We start from the raw sequence: 17,816 nt of genomic DNA, 5'->3' as shown, positions 1-17,816 counted from the left end.
CAATCTAGGATATGCCAGCAACGAGAGAGAGGGAGTGCATCTTCATACCCTTGAAGATCGCTAAGCGGAAGCGTTACAAGAACGCGGTTGATGGAGTCATACTCGCAGCGATTCAAATCGCGGAAGATCCGATCTAGCGCCGAACGGACGGCGCCTCCGCGTTCAACACACGTACAGCCCGGGGACGTCTCCTCCTTCTTGATCCAGCAAGGGGAGAGGAGAAGTTGAGGAAGAACTCCAGCAGCACGACGGCATGGTGGCAATGGAGCTCGTGGTTCTCCGGCAGAGCTTCACTAAGCACTACGGAGGAGATGGAGGAGGTGTATGAGGAGGGAGGGCTGCGCCAGGGAAGAGGCGCGGCTGCCCTCCCACCCCTCCACTATATATAGGGGCAAGGGGAGAGGGGGAGGCGCCCTAGGGTTTCCCCTAGGGGGCGGCGGCCAAGCAGATTGGATCTCCCTAGGGAAAATCCTAGGGAGACTTGCCCCCAAGCCAAGCAGGTGGAGGCTTGCCTCCCAAGCCAGGTGGAGGCGCCCCACCTCCCCAAGTATCGTGGGAAAGGGTGTGGGGGGCGCACCGCCCCTTAGTGTTATCCTGTTTGTCTTCATCCTGTGTTATCCTGTGTTTACGCTTTCTGTACTCTGTGCTTGTTTTTCATTTCATCATGATGACCATGCTTATGTTCTGTTATGTTTGCATCTGAGTACTTATTCCACTGCAAGTACTTCTTCACTAAGGAATTTCCCCACCCTGAAATTCCTCAGCGAAGAATTCATAAAAATCGTCTATTCACCCCCTCTAGTCGACTTAACGCACTTTCAATGTAGACCTGAAGTCATGGGGAATGTGCAGGTCCAGTAAATATCACCTTTAAAGGGCCAGTAGTAGGCCCAGTTCACTAGGCTCTACCACTGTTCAGCCCAATCATAGTCCAAATCCGAATTTGATCGGGAAAGAAGTGTTGATCACGTCCATTGCCCAAGTAGTGCCTATATTCTCTATGTCATGTTTTAAGATTCCTAGAGGTTTGTCCGAACACCTTAGTATGATGATTGGAAAATTTTGGTGGAGGAGCAAGCAAGGACAACGTAAACCTAGTTAAGGTTCCTACGAAACAATGACTCAACCTAAGGCCATTTGGGGGGGGGGGGGGGGGGCTTGGCTTCAAGGACTTCGAGCTTTTTAACCTGCCCTTGATGGTGTGTCCTGCACTCAAGGTCGGTCCTTAGATACCGACAGGCCAAGGAAGAAACTAAAATCTTGGCCCCGATTATATAAACATGGAAATGATAATCAATATATGTTACCAATAACCACTTAAAGTCGAGAGGCTCTAGCACGAGCGGAAGATTTGTCTCTCCAAAAGATGATCATCGCGTCATGATCTAACCAAATTGTTGAAAAATATTTTTCAGGAAACCATAAGAACATATTAGTCAATCGTAAATGTGATAATATCTCGAAATGAGGGTTCATTAGTTGCAGCTATACTTTTGAAGGATAGCTTTTAACATCGAAACTCACGCTCTGGCCAAGTTTTCTCATTCTTTGGATCAAGGACACCATGTTTTGGCTAGGCCAACCTCATGATCACATGCATATTCCCCTTATTGTTTCTTATGATCAATAAAGCTTGGCAGATTGTTTAAAAAAAACTAATACTACCGTTTAGCGGGAGCCTACTTGGCAAGGAGGAAAAGAAACTTGACTAGCAAAGCAGAAAACCAGTGCAGGGTGGCAACCTGACCCCGCACTGTTGCATCCAGCATTTGCTGGAATCAAAAAGGTCTCTCCGTCCATTGACAACGTTATGAATTAAGCTAACGAAGACAGTCAAAAGAAGCTAATTAAAATGCGGTGCGCATTCTTAATCGGCGAGGCCCACATGGTCACAAAGATACTAGAAGTACTATTACTGCTGCACTGTACCACCATTTGTTGATGATAGAGTAGAGCTGGCCTGTCGGTACGCAAAGTATCGTGCATGTGTGGAATATTTCCTTTACCTTGCGCGGCGGGCGTACCAACCTACCAGGAGCCGTATTATAATCCACCAAAACCTCCTAAACGCAGCACGAAATCCCCATTCCGATCAAAGTTCTTGTACATTAGCAACCTGCGCACCAAGCTTTGGGCAGGCAGGAAAAAGAGGTTTAGATCCACAGCACGCATTTGTTTTTCATTCGTAGTGGGATGCCAAAGCGGAGCGCCGAAGAAAAGAAAAGAAAAGCTGCGAAGAAAAGAAGCAAAAGAGAAGCGAACGCAAAGCAGATTCGGGCCGTCGGAGGCGCCACGTACGTATGGAGAGGAGATTACCAGACCGTTGTTGATCTCCTCCGCCCATGGTGGCGATCGCATATGGTAGTACATCTCCGAAGCCGCCCGCCCGCCCGCCCGAAAATGGCGGCGTCTTCTCTCTCCTCTCAGCTCAATTCACACTCTCTCCCCTCCCGGTCTGTCTTTCTCTCACTCTAGAAAGCAGGACCGAAGCTGCGCTCTGGCTCTGGCTTTGGCTTTTATCTTCTTCTTGTGCGTGCTCTCTGCTCGCACCGCCCGCCAAATGCCTCCCGCCATCGCGCTGCTCCTCGCGCAGCTGGTGCTGTGCGGCTGCGTCTCGCCGGCGGTGTCTGCCGATGCCGTCGTGCCCAGGCGGGTGCTGCACCAGCCGCTGTTTCCCATTGAGTGGACCCCGCCCCCGTCGCCGCCGCCTCCACCCGCGCCGGACTTCACCTCCGACCCCAGCCCTCCGGTGGCCACGCCCGACGCCCCTCCCGGCGACTTCTTCCCTCCGGCACCGCCGGTGTCCAGTGATGGTGGTGGTGGCAGTGGCGGCGGTACGGCTTCGTCCCCCCCAAACACCGTCACCGCCGATGTCTCCACCCCGCCCTCTCCCACTGCTGCTGGCCACGGCCCCAAGAAGGCGACCATAGTGGCGGCCGGGGCGGCCGCCGCCGCCGGGGTCGCTCTGCTCGGCTTCGCATGTGCGTTCCTCATCACCGGCCGCGCCCGCCGCCGCTGCGACTCGCAGAAGCTACTCGGCCCCGACGGCGGGCCGGCGCTCCGCCGCACGGCCCCCTCCGCCACCGACTTCCTCTACGTCGGCACGGTGGAGCCCACCACGCCCGCGCACCAGCGCGGGCCCACCACCGCCGATCTCGCCGGGTCGCCGTACCGCAAGCTGCGGAACGAGCGCGCGCGGCGCGCGGTGTGCCGCGACGAGGCCACCGACCACCCGAGCCCGGAGCTCCGGCCGCTCCCGCCGCTGCGGCGCGCCACCACGATGGGCTCCTCCGATGAGGACGCGTACTACACGCCGCGGCAGCGCTCGGGGGGCTCCGGCTCCGGCGCCGGCGGCGGGGCCGGCAGTGGCGTGTACGGCGAGACGTGGAGCGAGGCGAGCGCGTCCAGCCCGCCCACCACCACAACGGCGTCCCGCCGCAGCCTCCCCAGCATGACCAGCGACTTCTTCCCCCCGGTCGCCGCCATCGCCGCGCTGCCGCCGCCCCCACGATCCCGCCGCACGCGCACGCCCCCGCGCACGCGCTTCTCCACTGGCTCTACCCCCGACGTCAAGCAGGCAATCTCGCCATCCCCGCGGCCGGTGCAACCCTCCAACCCACCTCCACGGCCGCCACCACCACCTCCTCCTCCTCCTCCACCACCACCGACAGCGCCGCCCAAGTCCAACGCAGCCCCAAGACCACCACCTCCTCCACCACCGCCACCGATGGCGTCAACTAACAGCCTTCCCCCAAAGACGGGGGAGCCGACATCCAGGCGCCGGTTGCTGAAGCCGCTGCCGCCGGAAGGGCCCCGCATTGCCATGCCGATGCCGATCACGGCGGCGGCAGCGGCGGAGAACAACGGGAGCACGTCGATGCGGGCAGAGGACGACGCGGCCGGCGGCCTGCCGAAGCTGAAGCCACTGCACTGGGACAAGGTGCGGGCGAGCTCCGACCGCGCCATGGTCTGGGACCAGCTCAAGTCAAGCTCATTCCAGTTGAGACCCTGTTTTCACAGTAAACGCTCTCTATCCGTATACGCCGGTGGTCTCCGAACTGTGCGTGATGTCGAGGCGTCTCTTTCAGGTTGGATGAGGACATGATCGAGGCGCTCTTCATGAACAACTCCATGCCCGCCGCGCCGCCGAGGGACGCCGGGAGGAAGCCCGCCGTGCCGCCGTTCAGGCAGGAGGAGAGGGTGCTCGACCCCAAGAAAGCGCAGAACATCGCCATCTTGTTGCGCGCCTTGAATGTCACGCGCGAGGAGGTCTCGGATGCGCTCTTGGACGGTGAGTGTTTGTGCGACTACTGTGATTTTGATTAAATTTTCAGCTCATTTTGACCTGATTGGCATTCTAAACTGAGCCAGCTTTCTACTGTTCGTTAGCTAAAAAATATGAGTACTATTTGTTTGCAAACCTTAAATTGTGGAGCTGTGCTTGATTGTGATTAGTATCTAGCATAAGGATGCTTTGGGTGGTAGGTAGGACACTCTTTTCATCTGATTTTATGATTCGTGTTTTGCTTTCAATGAGATTCACATTTGGAGCTTGCACTTCGATAGTGATAGGTACTAAGAATTAACAGAAACTTCCGGTTCTTGACAATAAGACCTCAACAGAATTTACAAGGACTTAGAATCAATAAGGGAAGAAAATGGCTCGACCAATCCATTTCTAGTAGGAAGGTTGTGAACATCCAGCAATTGATGAAGTGATTGTTTTTCCTTTCTTCCATTATAACCGATGGCGTCGTCTCACTCGACTTCCAAAGTCCAAAAACTAAAATTTGCTCTCTGAATCAAACACTCACCCTGATTTCTACACATAATCGTTTTCATACTTTTCAATGGAGCGTTCTGCTGTTCACATCATTTCTCTGTATAGCAGTGTCCACTGACTACACTATTTGGTCTCCACATTTGAACAGGCAATGCTGAATGTTTAGGCAGTGAGCTTTTGGAAACATTAGTCAAGATGGCACCTACTAAAGAGGAGGAGGTCAAACTACGAGATTACAGCGGCGACTTAGCGAAGCTGGGTACCGCAGAACGCTTTCTCAAGACTGTTCTGGATATACCTTTCGCCTTCAAAAGAGTCGACGCCATGCTGTACCGTGCCAATTTCGAGACTGAGATAAATTACCTAAGGAAGTCTTTTGAAACGCTAGAGGTATGCTAGTTTTCAAATCCTACTTCCCTTTTTGGTACCGCACACCCTTGACTTGAGTATCAAATGTCAATATCCATATTCAGCTACTCCAACTGTTCCATAATTCCTGTCGACAAGAATTATGGAACAGAGGGAGTATTGAACATGTGGTTTGCTCACATTTCTTCACTTGTTTTCAGGCAGCTTGTGAAGATCTTAGGGGTAGCAGGTTGTTCCTAAAACTCCTTGAAGCAGTGCTGAGGACCGGGAATCGGATGAATGTCGGCACGAACCGGGGTGAGGCTAAAGCCTTTAAGCTTGACACCCTGCTCAAGCTCGCAGACGTCAAGGGAGCTGATGGCAAAACCACGCTGCTCCACTTTGTTGTCCAAGAAATGATCCGATCGGAAGATGCGAAATCTGAAAAGGAAAATACCACGGCCACCAGCTCTAAAGATAAAGGCCTGAAGGTTGTGTGCGGGCTGAGCAGCGAGCTCGGAAACGTCAAGAAGGCGGCTTCCATGGACTTCGATGTTCTGCACGGGTACGTCAGCAAGCTCGAAACGGGCCTCGAGAAGATCAAGTCGGTGTTGCAGCTCGAGAGGCAATGCACGCAGGGCCAGAGGTTCTTCACCGCGATGCAGGGCTTTCTGAAGGAAGCCGACAAGGAGATCGAGATAGTGAGAGGCGAGGAGAAGCGGGCTCTGGGGAGAGTGAAAGACATCACCGACTACTTCCACGGGGACGCCGCGAAGGAGGAGGCGCACCCTCTGAGGATATTCATGGTGGTGAGGGACTTCCTCTCGATGTTGGATCACGTCTGCAGGGAGGTTGGCCGGATGCAGCAGGACAGAACCGTTGTCGGGTCGGCGAGGTCGTTCCGTGTTTCGACGACAGCCCCGTTGCCGGTCCTAAGCTTGTATGGCCAACGGCGGCAGAACAACTCCGACGACGATGATGATAGCATGTCATCGTAGGAGAGGGGGGTTGGGAGGAGGGTGGGAGGAGCAGAATGAATTTTGCAATGGACATAGCACATATGGACTGTGATAGCTTTAGCAGCTGCGGCAAATGTATGATAGTGATAATTAAGCACATATTTAACCTCGGGACGACCAAGGTTAGGAGAGATCGGGGTGTATACGTTTGGAACATGTGGAATTTTTTGTACAAAAGAAGAATAATGACAAGAAGATCTTCCTCTTTTCGTTGGGTAGTTTGCAATGCTGAGGCTTAGTAATAGGCTGCTGCTTCACTAGTTATCTAGCAGCAGTTACACATGGTCACACCTTTTCTTATGTACTAGAATTATGCTGATTCATGTAGTGGGGGACTAGTGGTGTAACCTGGAAATAATTTTTCAGATGACCACCAAATTTCTGTCTGCGCAAATAATCAGGAACCAGCCCAAAATTAACTTTTTTTTTATCGGAACAGCTGTTAGCAACTTACGTTTACCCACTGTACAATTTCCTCTTTCAAATTTCTCCTGCGCTTGGAAGAACAGCAAATCTATCAGCCAGACCTTGGATGGATATGCTTTACATATCGCTTGAAAAGCACGAGTACTAGGCCATCCTTCCTTCCGGATATCTCTGCAAGTAACAGAAAGGCGAAAAGGGAAACCATCACTATGTATACGATTTAACTGTAAAAAAGCATGGTCAAGGTAAAGGATGAGAGCATGGCTGCCCTGCCATGGCATGCCAGCGACGCCACCGCCACCATCATCTCCTCCATTGCCGGCAGCAGGCTTTTTCCTCTGTACTGTACTGTACAGGTGAGGCGATCGATGTCGATCACTTGAGCATGCCCTCTTTGCGTAGAGATAAAGAAAGCACCGGGGGAATAACTAGGGCGAAAGTATGTCGCTAACCTTTTTCTCCCAGGCGAATGATGATTCCAAGCTTCACGAGCCTGCCTTCCTTCATTCCTTCCTGTAGAATTGAGACGTGATGGAAGTGAATGAGCCGCTATCGTGTGTGTGAGAAAAGGTAAAACAGAGCGAAGCAAAGGGTTTGGCATCATCAAGGATGGATGGTTCCTTGGTGACGCCATGATTGTTGCCTTCGCCTTCATAATTCTCCTCTGGAGACGCCATGGCCTCGGCCACTCTCAAGCATACCGGATTTTAGACAGAAAGTGTATCCATTTCTGTGCCGTAAAAACTAAGGGATGAGGTTCCCAACAACAACGATTTTCAGTCTACATTCGAAAGAAGAGAAAGTATTTCCCGTTTCTATGAACCATTGCAGCCACACATTCACACAGTATCCAGTACAAAACATAACATGTTCCAAAGGCACACAGCACTAGGGTTGGACCAACATAAACCTTTCAAGTACCAAAAAGGAAGCAGTTCTTGGGGCGACCAAGCTACTTCACGGTAATTCACCTTTAAGAATTCTCACATTTCATACAACGTCTTTTTCAAAACAAAAAAGTATCTATGGGGGCTGCAGCTGCATGTTGTGTATCATGTAATTGTAACAACCAAAATACAAGCGCTTGTGTGAACATCATCTGTCCCTCAAAACCATTTGGACAAATTTACACTTCCTGCTGAACTTCAAACGGTGGTGAGCTAAAGCCCTGTCATTCCTTGCATATGCTTCCTCAGCGCCTGATCCCTCCGGTTATGATTCCGGCCGCCTCCACGGGGGCCTGGCCCTCCTCGAGCGAAACCTTGTGCTGCATTACGATCTTCATTGTCCTCCACTGGATCGTCATGGTTCCTGTCCCCTCTTCTTGCACCACGACCAAAACCTTGCTGGCCATGGTTATTCACTTCTGGCCTGTTGTCCTCATCCCTGTCCCCTCTTCTTCCACCACGACCGAAACCTTGCTGGCCATGGTTATTCCCTTCGGGCCTGTTGTCCTCGTCCCTGTCCCCTCTTCTTCCACCACGACCGAAACCTTGCTGGCCATGGTTATTCCCTTCTGGCCTGTTGTCCTCGTCCCTGTCCCCTCTTCTTCCACCACGACCGAAACCTTGCTGGCCATGGTTATTCCCTGCTGGCCTGTTGTCCTCGTCCCTGTCCCCTCTTCTTGCGCCACGACCAAAACCTTGCTGGGCATTAGGATGGTTGTTTACCTCTGGCTGGTTGTCCTCCTCCCTGGCCCCTCTTCTTGCGCCACGACCAAAACCTTGCTGGACATTAGAGTGGTTGTTCATTTCTTGCCGATTGTCCTCATCCCTGATCCCTCTTCTTGCACCACGGCCAAAACCTTGTTGGCCATCATTTACCTCTGGCAGGTTGCCATGGTTCCTGCCCCCTCTTCTTCCATCACGGCCAAAACTTTGTGGCCCACTAGAATTCTCGTTCTCCTCCGCTGGGTTACCCTGATCCCAGCCACCTCTTCTGCCCCTGCCCCGACCACGGGGATTCGAGCCTCCTCTGCTGAAGCTGTTTGCATGACCACCCTCCTCTTCCTCCACAACTCTATGTTGCCTGTTGGGAACTCCCATAGGTAAATTTCCACCAATAGGTAAATTTCCACCACGACCGAGACCATGAATTGTATCTTTCTGAGTATTGTTTAAGACTGCCGCCTCTCGAGCATTTGATACAGCAATTGAACCAGCAACCTTGTAGCTGTAGTTCTTCCCGTCCTTGACATAAAACTGTGGCTTCTTCTGTGAAGCCCAACGTGGGCCACTGGAGGAACCCTCAGCATCATCATTGGCGCCCTCTGCTTCCTCGTAACTTGACTCCGCCACGCTGAAGCCAAGATCATCAAACGAGTCATCATACTCATCCTCGTACTCATACTGGGAATCAAGGACAGCTGACTTAACAGCATCTTTGGCTTTTTGCGGGTCTAGAACTGCAAAGTTGGGCAGATCATCATTGGTCTTCCTTGTAAATCTACCTTGTGGAACTGATGATACAGATGAGGCAGGAGCCTTGGATGCTGATGAAACTGAAGATAAATATGAGATAGGAGCCTTGGATGCTGATGAGACTGAAGAAGATTGGGCTTCAACTTTATGGGGTTTATTTGCAATATTAGGAATAGTTTCCACTAGTACGCCTTTGCCTTTATCTTTCGCAACACTAGGTGCAGATTTTTGTTGTGGCATCTCTTGTAACGAAGTATCTAAAGCTAGAAGATCCTGATGAAGTGTTCCATCTAGTATCCTTTGGATAACTTCCTCAGGGTTCTGGTTGTAGGCTTCCAAGCAAGCGGCAAGGAAACCTTTCCCATAATGAGGAAGAAGGTCCCTTATCTGACTAATCTTGGACTCAATGACAGCAGCTTCCTCATTCTTCTGTTGAAGTTCACCACCATGGGAAGATATTGGCAAACCAGGGACACTATTCCAAGAAGTGACAGTGGATCCGCACAGACGTGATATGAACTGGAACTGCTCATCCTCCATGTATATCCATCCTGTTAAGGTTTAGCAGGAACACATGGAATGCATCAATAGAGAGTGTTTGGCATCAAAAGGAATATGATAAATAAAACTTTGAATCATACGAATGTGGCATGTACATCAATCGAACAATTCTGCCAGGCTTGTAACACTTTCACATGACAAAATCTATAGGAAACCAAAACAAGTGCTTTCTTATGAAGTCAATAACTCAAAAGTACCAAATGATAGGAACACAGATAGAAGTGCTGCACTTGATTAGTACTTCCTCCGTCCAGGTTTATTGGGCCAGTCTTATTTCGTGCAAAACTTTGACCGTCTATATGACCCACAAAATGAGGTATATAGTACAAAAGGTAAACTATTGGATTTGTACTTGAAAGAGGTTTTCCACGGTATAATTTTTGTGACATATGGTTCATATTTCATAAGTTAAATTTATGGTCAAAGTTGACCCAAAATACGAGGGAGCCTAATAAATCTGGATGGAGAAAGTAGGTAGGTAACACTGTTGGTGCCTTAACTAGGGCAAAAACAGTGGAAGCGATCAAAAACTGGTAAGTATGACAAACTCCTACAGGATGAAGCTATTTCAGCAAGCTTGAAAAACATTTCCTTTTGACACTGAATTTCATTCTTCCTATTCTGAGATTGACTGAGAGCATTCTACTATCTCAAACTAGAACAGCACCAAACAATATAAGCCTATAACTGTGTTAACTCACACACAGACATGCGATAAGTACTGTGACAGCACACCAACAAGATAAACGAATTCAGTACACATATGCAAGAGATCAGTATATGGGGCAATGAAACCTTATATTACTTCTCCAAATAAATCTACAAAATCTCATGCTATTTCTGAAAGAAACAAAACTAATGATGTCGAGATAATTCTGACTGAAATTTTGACACAATAAGTACAGGGGGGCCAAAAGGTTGTGCGGAACTTTACAAACATAAGACGCTAAGCAAGCATCTAATTGAGAAATTTGATCAATTACCTTTGTTCCAAATATCGCCAATCCGGCTCATCAACTGAAATTCCTTTTGAAGAGCTTGCAGAAACGTCTTTCCAGGATTCCCTTTAGAAGAGTAAGTAGCTTCTCTATTGATATCCTTGAGTATTTGAACTATTATTTCTCCCCTGATCATAGGATCTTCGACTTTAGCTGGAAACATCTTAGTAGATGCTTGGACATCCTCCTCCTTAAGTTGATCATTTAAATAGCAGAACTCTAATAATCTCCAACCAAATCCAACAGCTCTCTTTGATAGCATTCTTATGCCAAGAACTATGTCATTAAGTATACTTTCAGACGAAGTCTCTCCATTGCTTTGGGAACTGGACATAACTTGAAACCCCTGAAGCAAAGATGGTAACAACAAATCATACAAACTTGCAAGGGTGTTCAGCAATTCCTCAACTCGATCCCTGCAAATCAAGTAGTACAAAACCATCAATGCCTAGTTAAGAAACATGCACCAATCATTGGGATGAATGAATAGAAGCTTACCCTCTTTCAAAAGAAGCACATAATAATAATGCAGCAGGCTGGTAAGCCTCAGCAAAGGCATCCAGAGTAATAATTGCATCATTAACAAAATCCAGCACCTGGGGAAATTAAATTTGCAATTAAGCATCAAAGTTAAGCAAAAGAACAACAAATATATCAGAAAAAATCTAGAATCCTCTATTCCTAACTAGCTACAACCCACTGACTGTTTTTCCAAGCCATGCAACCATGCCACATCGGCAAGCCATGCATGTAAGTTGTTACATTATTTGCATTAGCATATCAACGCAGCGCTACCACATCATGTGTGTAAGTCACAAGTTAATTTTTCTAATAGGTATTTTGCTCGCTTGGACACGGTATATGGGTTGGGCGCTTGGAGCATACCGACGGAGTTTATCCTTCACATTTTTTTTCAGGAATGGCACTCTTTTAACTGCAATCTAAAGGTTCTTTCTCTTCTATATATCATTTTGTTATATGCTTCATATTTTTATTGTTTTGAAAGTGTAAATCGAGACCACTCTTATATTTTGTTTTCGTTACTTTTAGTTGCTTCTATAGCACCTAATTAGGCATTTCTTTTAACAAGATAACCACAGAAACACGCGGTGTATCATCTAGTAGATAAAACTGACCTCCGAGAAATCTTTCTGAAGCTGGGTATGTCCACTGACATTTGGTCCAGGTGAACTGAGCACCTGCAAATCAAATTACAGTTAAGTTGCGTTTATGCAAGTTCTGTAAGCTCTATCATAGATTGGCATCATTTCGCTGTAAATGCATGATCTATTCTTTAATTCAATTGTGTTGTTAACATTTTAACCATTTTAAGCAAATGTATCCTCACTCTGAATATAATATATTTTTCCTAAAGAAATAAAAGAAAATGTACCATCAAATGTCAATCAACCTCTACCCTGACCTAATGCACGTTCAGAACAGCTAAAGAACAATGCAAATTGTCAATTGACATAATTTCAGATAAAGCAAGTGACATAACAGGAATGCTAAAAGTATATATACATCATATTTAGCTGCAAACATATGGCACTAGTGCAACAAAAGGATCTAAGATCAATACAACTACTATAAGTTGCACCAAAAGGTAGACTGAGCAGTCCCAGGAAACGTGATACACTTCTCAGCTAAAGGAGTCTATCCAATATCACAGTTTTTTTCCTTAAGAAAATCGGACAGCTCCAGGCAACCACTGCACTAGTGAATTATATAAAATTCAGGAATAATTTTCCGCGCAAGGCAAATGAACAAACTGAAATCCTTTTACAAACAACGTAAATGCACGTCTCAGAAAACAGGACCATCATATTTCATTGTCATCAACCTCAACCCTGCCCTAATGCACGTTTAGAACAGCTAAAGAACAATGCAAATTGTCAATAACATAATTTGATTAATTTCAGACAACGCAAGTGACATAACAGTAATGCTAAAAGGATATACAACTCATATTTTTTTTGCTGCAAAATATGCACTAGCACAACAAAGGGATCTAAGACCAATACAACTATAAGTTGCACCAATAGGTAGAATGAACAGTCCCAGGAAACATGACACTTTGCAACTAAAGGAGTCGATGCAGCTTCACAGTCGTGTGTTTTTTTAACTAAAGAAAATAGGACACTCCAGGCAACCATTGCACCAGTGAATTATATACTAAATTATTGATCAGAAATTCAGAACTGATTTTACTCATTAGGCGAATGAACAAACTGAAAAACCTTTTACTAACAGCGCAAATGCACTTCTCAAAAAACTTGATTGAAAACGGAAACAAAAACACTAGCTAAAGGAAATGCTGGTGGTTCTACCATAGGCACAAAGAATTTCTCCCATCAAACTATTGTCTAGATGTTGCTACCCAATAAATGAAGAAAGAAGCCTATATATGGCATCCATCATTAAAAAGTGACCAAAATTCAAGTAAGAAAAAAAACCTGTAGTGAGTCCATGCATCTGTCCTGCATTGTGTGGAAAATGTCCAGGAATTGGGGAAGGACAGTATTGATGCCATCGAGTAAATTGGGCTGCACAACGATTGCATTTGTAACCTGGAGATATAAAATCATTATTAACTGAAGCATTCATAGCTCATAATAATAATAATAATAATAATAATAAATAGCTTGAGGATATAGGAACGACATAAAAATGGAAAACAATAATAGTACCAACAACAAATGAAATGCCTCAGGAACCAACCAGTGAACTTGTCAACTCCCCATTGTCATGCCCATATATAGCACATATATCCAACAACTTTGGTAGATCAAGCAGTCTTTTCTCCTGTAGAAGGGCTACAGGGGTACAAATGATTCCACTCAATTCTGCACTAAAATCAATGAACGCACACAATGATCAAAGAAGTAGTCCCAATCTCACCTGTATGCTCCTTCGTACTAAGGGACTCACCCGGGCCTGATCCAGGATCCTTGTTTGATGATCTAACACACAAACAAGAGACACACCACAACAATTATATGCAACTCTTGATGCCATACACCATCTATGAAAAAGGTTTTACAGATATAAAATTAAAACTTGCGAAATGATAGAAATCTCACATGCGGTAGAGGACCATAAAGACACGGCGGCAAAGCTCAAGCTCCCCAACAACCAAACCAGCAACTGTCCCTTTGGGACCCCTGTGTGGCAAATCATACCACCGGTGTCTGAATTGTAGGTAACTATCTAGGAATGCATGCAGAGAGGCATTCTGTGCCACTGCAGAAAAAACAACTATAAGTATTAGATGTCACTAACAAAGTTCAGCTGCTTGTAGGCTGTAGCTCTGAGATCTCTTCATAAGTTCTAACTCTAGGAGTGAAAACATTAGACAAATCACAAACAAAAACATGATCATCTGGCAATTTCTCTTGTTGAGCTAGCTAGTCGTTAAACTATTGTTTACTGGGACCAGTTCCGGTTAACAATTCTAGAACACAACAGAGAGCCTGGCGCGGTGGTTAGGTACCAATAACCAATACAATACATGTATTCATCAGCTTTACTTTGTTACTGTAGATAACCATTCAGAGAAGATGCAAGGAACCACATGCACATAGCTTGATAGCTATCTAGTGTTCGATAGGGAAAAATAAAATTTGGAATTGTTGAACATCTGACTAGTGAACTTACTACTTGAGCCAGTGCAATTCATCAGTGCCAAAGTAAAGTTATATATGCACCACAGACAGCAGTTTTGCTGATATATGGAAGAAATCAATTAAGCATTTAAGATTGCAAACATAGTTCAAAAAGGCACTATTAGGCGCTCGCCTAGGCGCGCTTAAGCTCTGGGCATTGGCCCTAGGCGCTCAAAAAAGCGGCCGGCCAGGTCCCCCGGCGAGAAATCAGCGTTTCCGGCAAGGAATCACGTTTCTCAGGCGAGAAATCAATCTCCCCGTCGAGGATTTGACCTCCCCTGCAAGGATTCATCCTCCCGACGAGGATTCAACCGCTACGATGACAAATCGATTGATTCCGGCGAGATATTGAGCTTCACTCGCTGGTTCCCATCGGTGTAAGCAAGGGACAGAGGAAGAGGGAGAGAGGCGGCATCATGCAGCCGGGGAGAGAGGACGAGGGGGGGAGGCGGCGTGAGGAGGAAACCTAGATTTTCTGTCGACTGTGCACCATATTAAAGCTTTAGTAGGAGAATAGGAAGATGGGCCTGTGATTTAATGGGCTAGGCCAGCCCATCTAGCTCATTCCTTCATGCTACAGCACAAACGCCTAATTGCGCCTAATCACACCTAAGCTAGAAAAGCGCAAGTAGGTGGCCAAACGCATAATTAACGCCTAGCGCTTTTTCGAACTTTGATTGCAAATAAACTTCCAAATCAAGTAGCAAATACAGATAAGATTTTCAACAACTTAGCTGGGATATTAACTAGATTCCAGACATAATCAGAAATACAACTAAATGCCAACTAACCACTCAATATATCTATATGTGTAAGCCATGAACCAGTTAGTTGAATTGACCACAACACTTCTCCAGATCACAACCTGTTGAGCAGTTTAATATGCATGTTTACAATAGGCAGGAAAATACAATATATCATAAGTTAATAAAAATGCAGGCGGTATTTAAAAAATGCCAATCAATTTGTTAAGCAAACTATCAAGCTATACTCAGCAAAGCGTGTAACACTGCTGTCAATAAGATATGTACGAGTTCAAGCATGAATGAATCCTCAATTTAAGCCACCATATGTATTATACATTCATAAGTCAGTGACAGTATACTAAACTACTAGATCAAAAGTTCGTGATAAGAACCACTACAAATCCCTACTATCAAAGCGCTCGACCATTTATAGTGAATTGTAACCATCTGAATAAGTAGATATTCGCTGTAGTTTCATGCTATATCCATGGCTTAGCAAATTATACAGACAACAAAATGTATGCATAAGAATTCGCACTAAATTGCATTCGAGCAACTGTTCTAAACCAGGCAAGCAAATCGAATGTTAAAAGGACAAGCTCCCAAGCTTCCGGCCCAGGTTCCTAATCCAAAAACTAAGGTTTATGATTTGCATCCAATGCACATAGGAGTTGTATTGTATGGTTACCCTGGCGCCAGAACTCGCGAGGCTTGGCACGGAGGAGCGACGCGAGCGCGTCGTTGAGGAGGTCGACGACGGCCTGCGACTCCTGGGCGTCGAGGCCGCCGAGCCCGGCCGCAACCGCCTCGTCGTGCGGCAGGTAGAACACGAACCCATCGGCCGCTCCGCCGCCGCTGCTGCTGCCGGCGCCAGATGCAGACGGGGCGGCCGATGATCGGAGGGCGGTGGTGAGCGGTGGTGGGGGCGAGGGTTTAGGAGCGGAAGGGGCGGCGGATTTGGGGACGTAGCGCTGCTGCTGGTGCTGCTGCGGCGGCGGCTGCTGTCTCGGCCCGGAGTTGGGAGGGCGGCGCTGGTAGGAGGGTTTGGATTGGTGGGCGGGCGGCGCGGACGACATGGCTGGATCGGGGGGAGGAGGGATGCCTTCGGTAACGGCGTTCGACTGGGGAAGGCTTGATGAGAGGGGAAAAGTCAGTAGCCGTCTCGATTCAGGGGCATTTCCGGAATTTGGAACCAGGAAGCTCTCTTGCGAGTTGCGATATCTGCTTACCTGTTTAATTTATAGAATTGCCCTAGTCTCAAAAATGAGTGTGTCTCAGAAATCTGAGTGTGGTATTGTTTGATCTTTGTCGATTTTACTTGTTATAAACACATTACAATCACAGCAGATGCTTATAAACATATGTCACTGGGGTTATCTTCCCTCACTTGCCATGACATACACGTTGTTTGGACCAACCCGTCACCCATTCACATCACCATCCTCTCTCTCACGCGCGCCCTTATCTCCTCCAACCAAAACCCAACCTTTTTGTGGCGGCAACGATGGTCGTGACGACCTATAGAGACGCGCACCACCGATCTTCTTTCCCTGTGACCCCCCACCTCGGCTCAATTGTAAGCGATGCGGGGGCGGGCGGGAGTGCTCGATTCAAGCGGCAGGAGGTGCTGCGTCGCAACCGCCAATGTTCTTAGCGCACAAAGGCAACTGCAACGACCTAACGGGGCACAACGGGGACACATGCACGGGGTGGAGGTAGCTGCTCACGGCATGTACGGTGCGGGCACCCCCTTCATCCAAGATGGGGCTAGCCCGAAGAAATGGGGTAGCAATTAACAACGAGGCAAGCTTGGTCGGCAATGCGACCACTCCAGCCCGGGGAGGCCACGACATATGCGGAGAGCATTTGGGCTTGGAGTGTGGTGGATATGACCATGATCTGGATTTCCTCTCCGGGCAGACTCCGGCAAGAACCATGGGGCGGAGGTGAGACCCCGTGTGACAAAGGAGGCAGGGGAAATGGCTAAGCCCATACGCAACTTGGCCTCTCCTCGACACGGGGAGGCACGTTGTAGTTGCGGAGGAGGGGATCAATGGTAAAGATCGACAAGGACGGCTGGGCAGCGAGTCGATGTCTCAACGACAGCTATAACTTGTCGAGAAGGTGAGGGAGGGGACGGATGTGACGGTGGGTTGGTGGCGTACAACTAGATCCCTTCTTGGCTTGGGTGAGATATATATCACGAGGGCGAGAAAACGGCTGCCACATGGCCAATTTTTGATTGAAACCAAGTTTTGGGCGAAACTTACCCAATTTTGAGACCAGTTGTATACTTTTGGTAAATTTAAGGGACCAAAAATATACTTTTCTCTTTAAAAACCCCATCTGTGATGGATATCTAACTACAGTAAATTAATAGCTGAGATTCTTTTAGACAAAAAGGAAATATATGCATAACAACTTTCGTCAGTTACAATTAATAAATTCACACAACAATACCAAAACATTATGGTTATATTTTTGCAAACGAAAAAGCATTTCATAGTCCCTACCAAAAAACTTCCTAAGCCTAACTGCACCAAGCTAAACTATAAATATTAGCCCTGGGATTCACATTCATAGCAAGGCGGAGCTATCATCGACGCGTCTATGGAGGCGAAGTAGAGGGAGCAAACATTTGCCTACTTTGATGTAAACCCGATCGTTCCCCGGGCCGGGCCGGGTTCGGGCTGGGCTTGGCAAAGCCCGATGAAAAAATCCCAAGCCCGAGCCCGTCACGGCCCGGCCTGAAGCACATGAACAGTGGTGTTTTTTATTAAATTAATCATATTCGGGATATGCTACCTCTTGAGCATGCGTTGGTTTTCCCTTGAAGAGGAAAGGGTGATG

The 17,816-nt window shown here is 47.5% G+C and overlaps 2 protein-coding genes across 2 annotated transcripts; one reads left to right on the top strand and one right to left on the bottom strand.

The window, feature by feature from the left end:
- Positions 1–2,092: 2,092 nt before the first annotated feature.
- Positions 2,093–6,359, top strand: LOC123098351 (formin-like protein 8). The gene is made up of 4 exons (XM_044520323.1): positions 2,093–3,999; positions 4,089–4,291; positions 4,932–5,173; positions 5,353–6,359. The coding sequence occupies exons 1-4, from the start codon at positions 2,561–2,563 to the stop codon at positions 6,127–6,129; spliced, it is 2,661 nt and encodes an 886-aa protein (XP_044376258.1). The 5' UTR covers positions 2,093–2,560; the 3' UTR covers positions 6,130–6,359.
- A 1,111-nt stretch (positions 6,360–7,470) lies between these two features.
- On the bottom strand, positions 7,471–16,115 carry LOC123098350 (uncharacterized). The gene is made up of 9 exons (XM_044520322.1): positions 15,655–16,115; positions 13,639–13,798; positions 13,457–13,518; positions 13,277–13,371; positions 13,012–13,125; positions 11,692–11,754; positions 11,054–11,151; positions 10,541–10,971; positions 7,471–9,547 (listed from the first exon to the last, which is right to left on the bottom strand). Exons 1-9 carry the CDS (start codon positions 16,040–16,042, stop codon positions 7,737–7,739), a joined length of 3,222 nt encoding a protein of 1,073 aa, XP_044376257.1. The 5' UTR covers positions 16,043–16,115; the 3' UTR covers positions 7,471–7,736.
- Between the last annotated feature and the right edge of the window lie 1,701 nt (positions 16,116–17,816).

The sequence above is a fragment of the Triticum aestivum genome, chromosome 4D (assembly GCF_018294505.1).
Source record: "Triticum aestivum cultivar Chinese Spring chromosome 4D, IWGSC CS RefSeq v2.1, whole genome shotgun sequence".
Taxonomy (NCBI): Eukaryota; Viridiplantae; Streptophyta; class Magnoliopsida; order Poales; family Poaceae; genus Triticum; species Triticum aestivum.
Note: the sequence above shows the minus strand (reverse complement) of the source record. Positions and strands in the feature narration are given on the sequence as shown.

What these genes read in the sequence shown, in the direction of transcription:
- LOC123098351 (XM_044520323.1), top strand. Translation starts at nt 2,561, where the DNA reads ATGCCTCCCGCCATCGCGCTGCTCCTCGCGCAGCTGGTGCTGTGCGGC. An exon ending in CTCAAGTCAAGCTCATTCCA is followed by an intron (nt 4,000 to 4,088) that starts GTTGAGACCCTG and finishes CGTCTCTTTCAG; the next exon opens with GTTGGATGAGGACATGATCG. An exon ending in CTCGGATGCGCTCTTGGACG is followed by an intron (nt 4,292 to 4,931) that starts GTGAGTGTTTGT and finishes ACATTTGAACAG; the next exon opens with GCAATGCTGAATGTTTAGGC.
- LOC123098350 (XM_044520322.1), bottom strand. Translation starts at nt 16,042, where the DNA reads ATGTCGTCCGCGCCGCCCGCCCACCAATCCAAACCCTCCTACCAGCGC. An exon ending in GGGAGTTGACAAGTTCACTG is followed by an intron (nt 13,126 to 13,276) that starts GTTGGTTCCTGA and finishes TTATATCTCCAG; the next exon opens with GTTACAAATGCAATCGTTGT. An exon ending in TTCAGAAAGATTTCTCGGAG is followed by an intron (nt 11,152 to 11,691) that starts GTCAGTTTTATC and finishes TAATTTCCCCAG; the next exon opens with GTGCTGGATTTTGTTAATGA.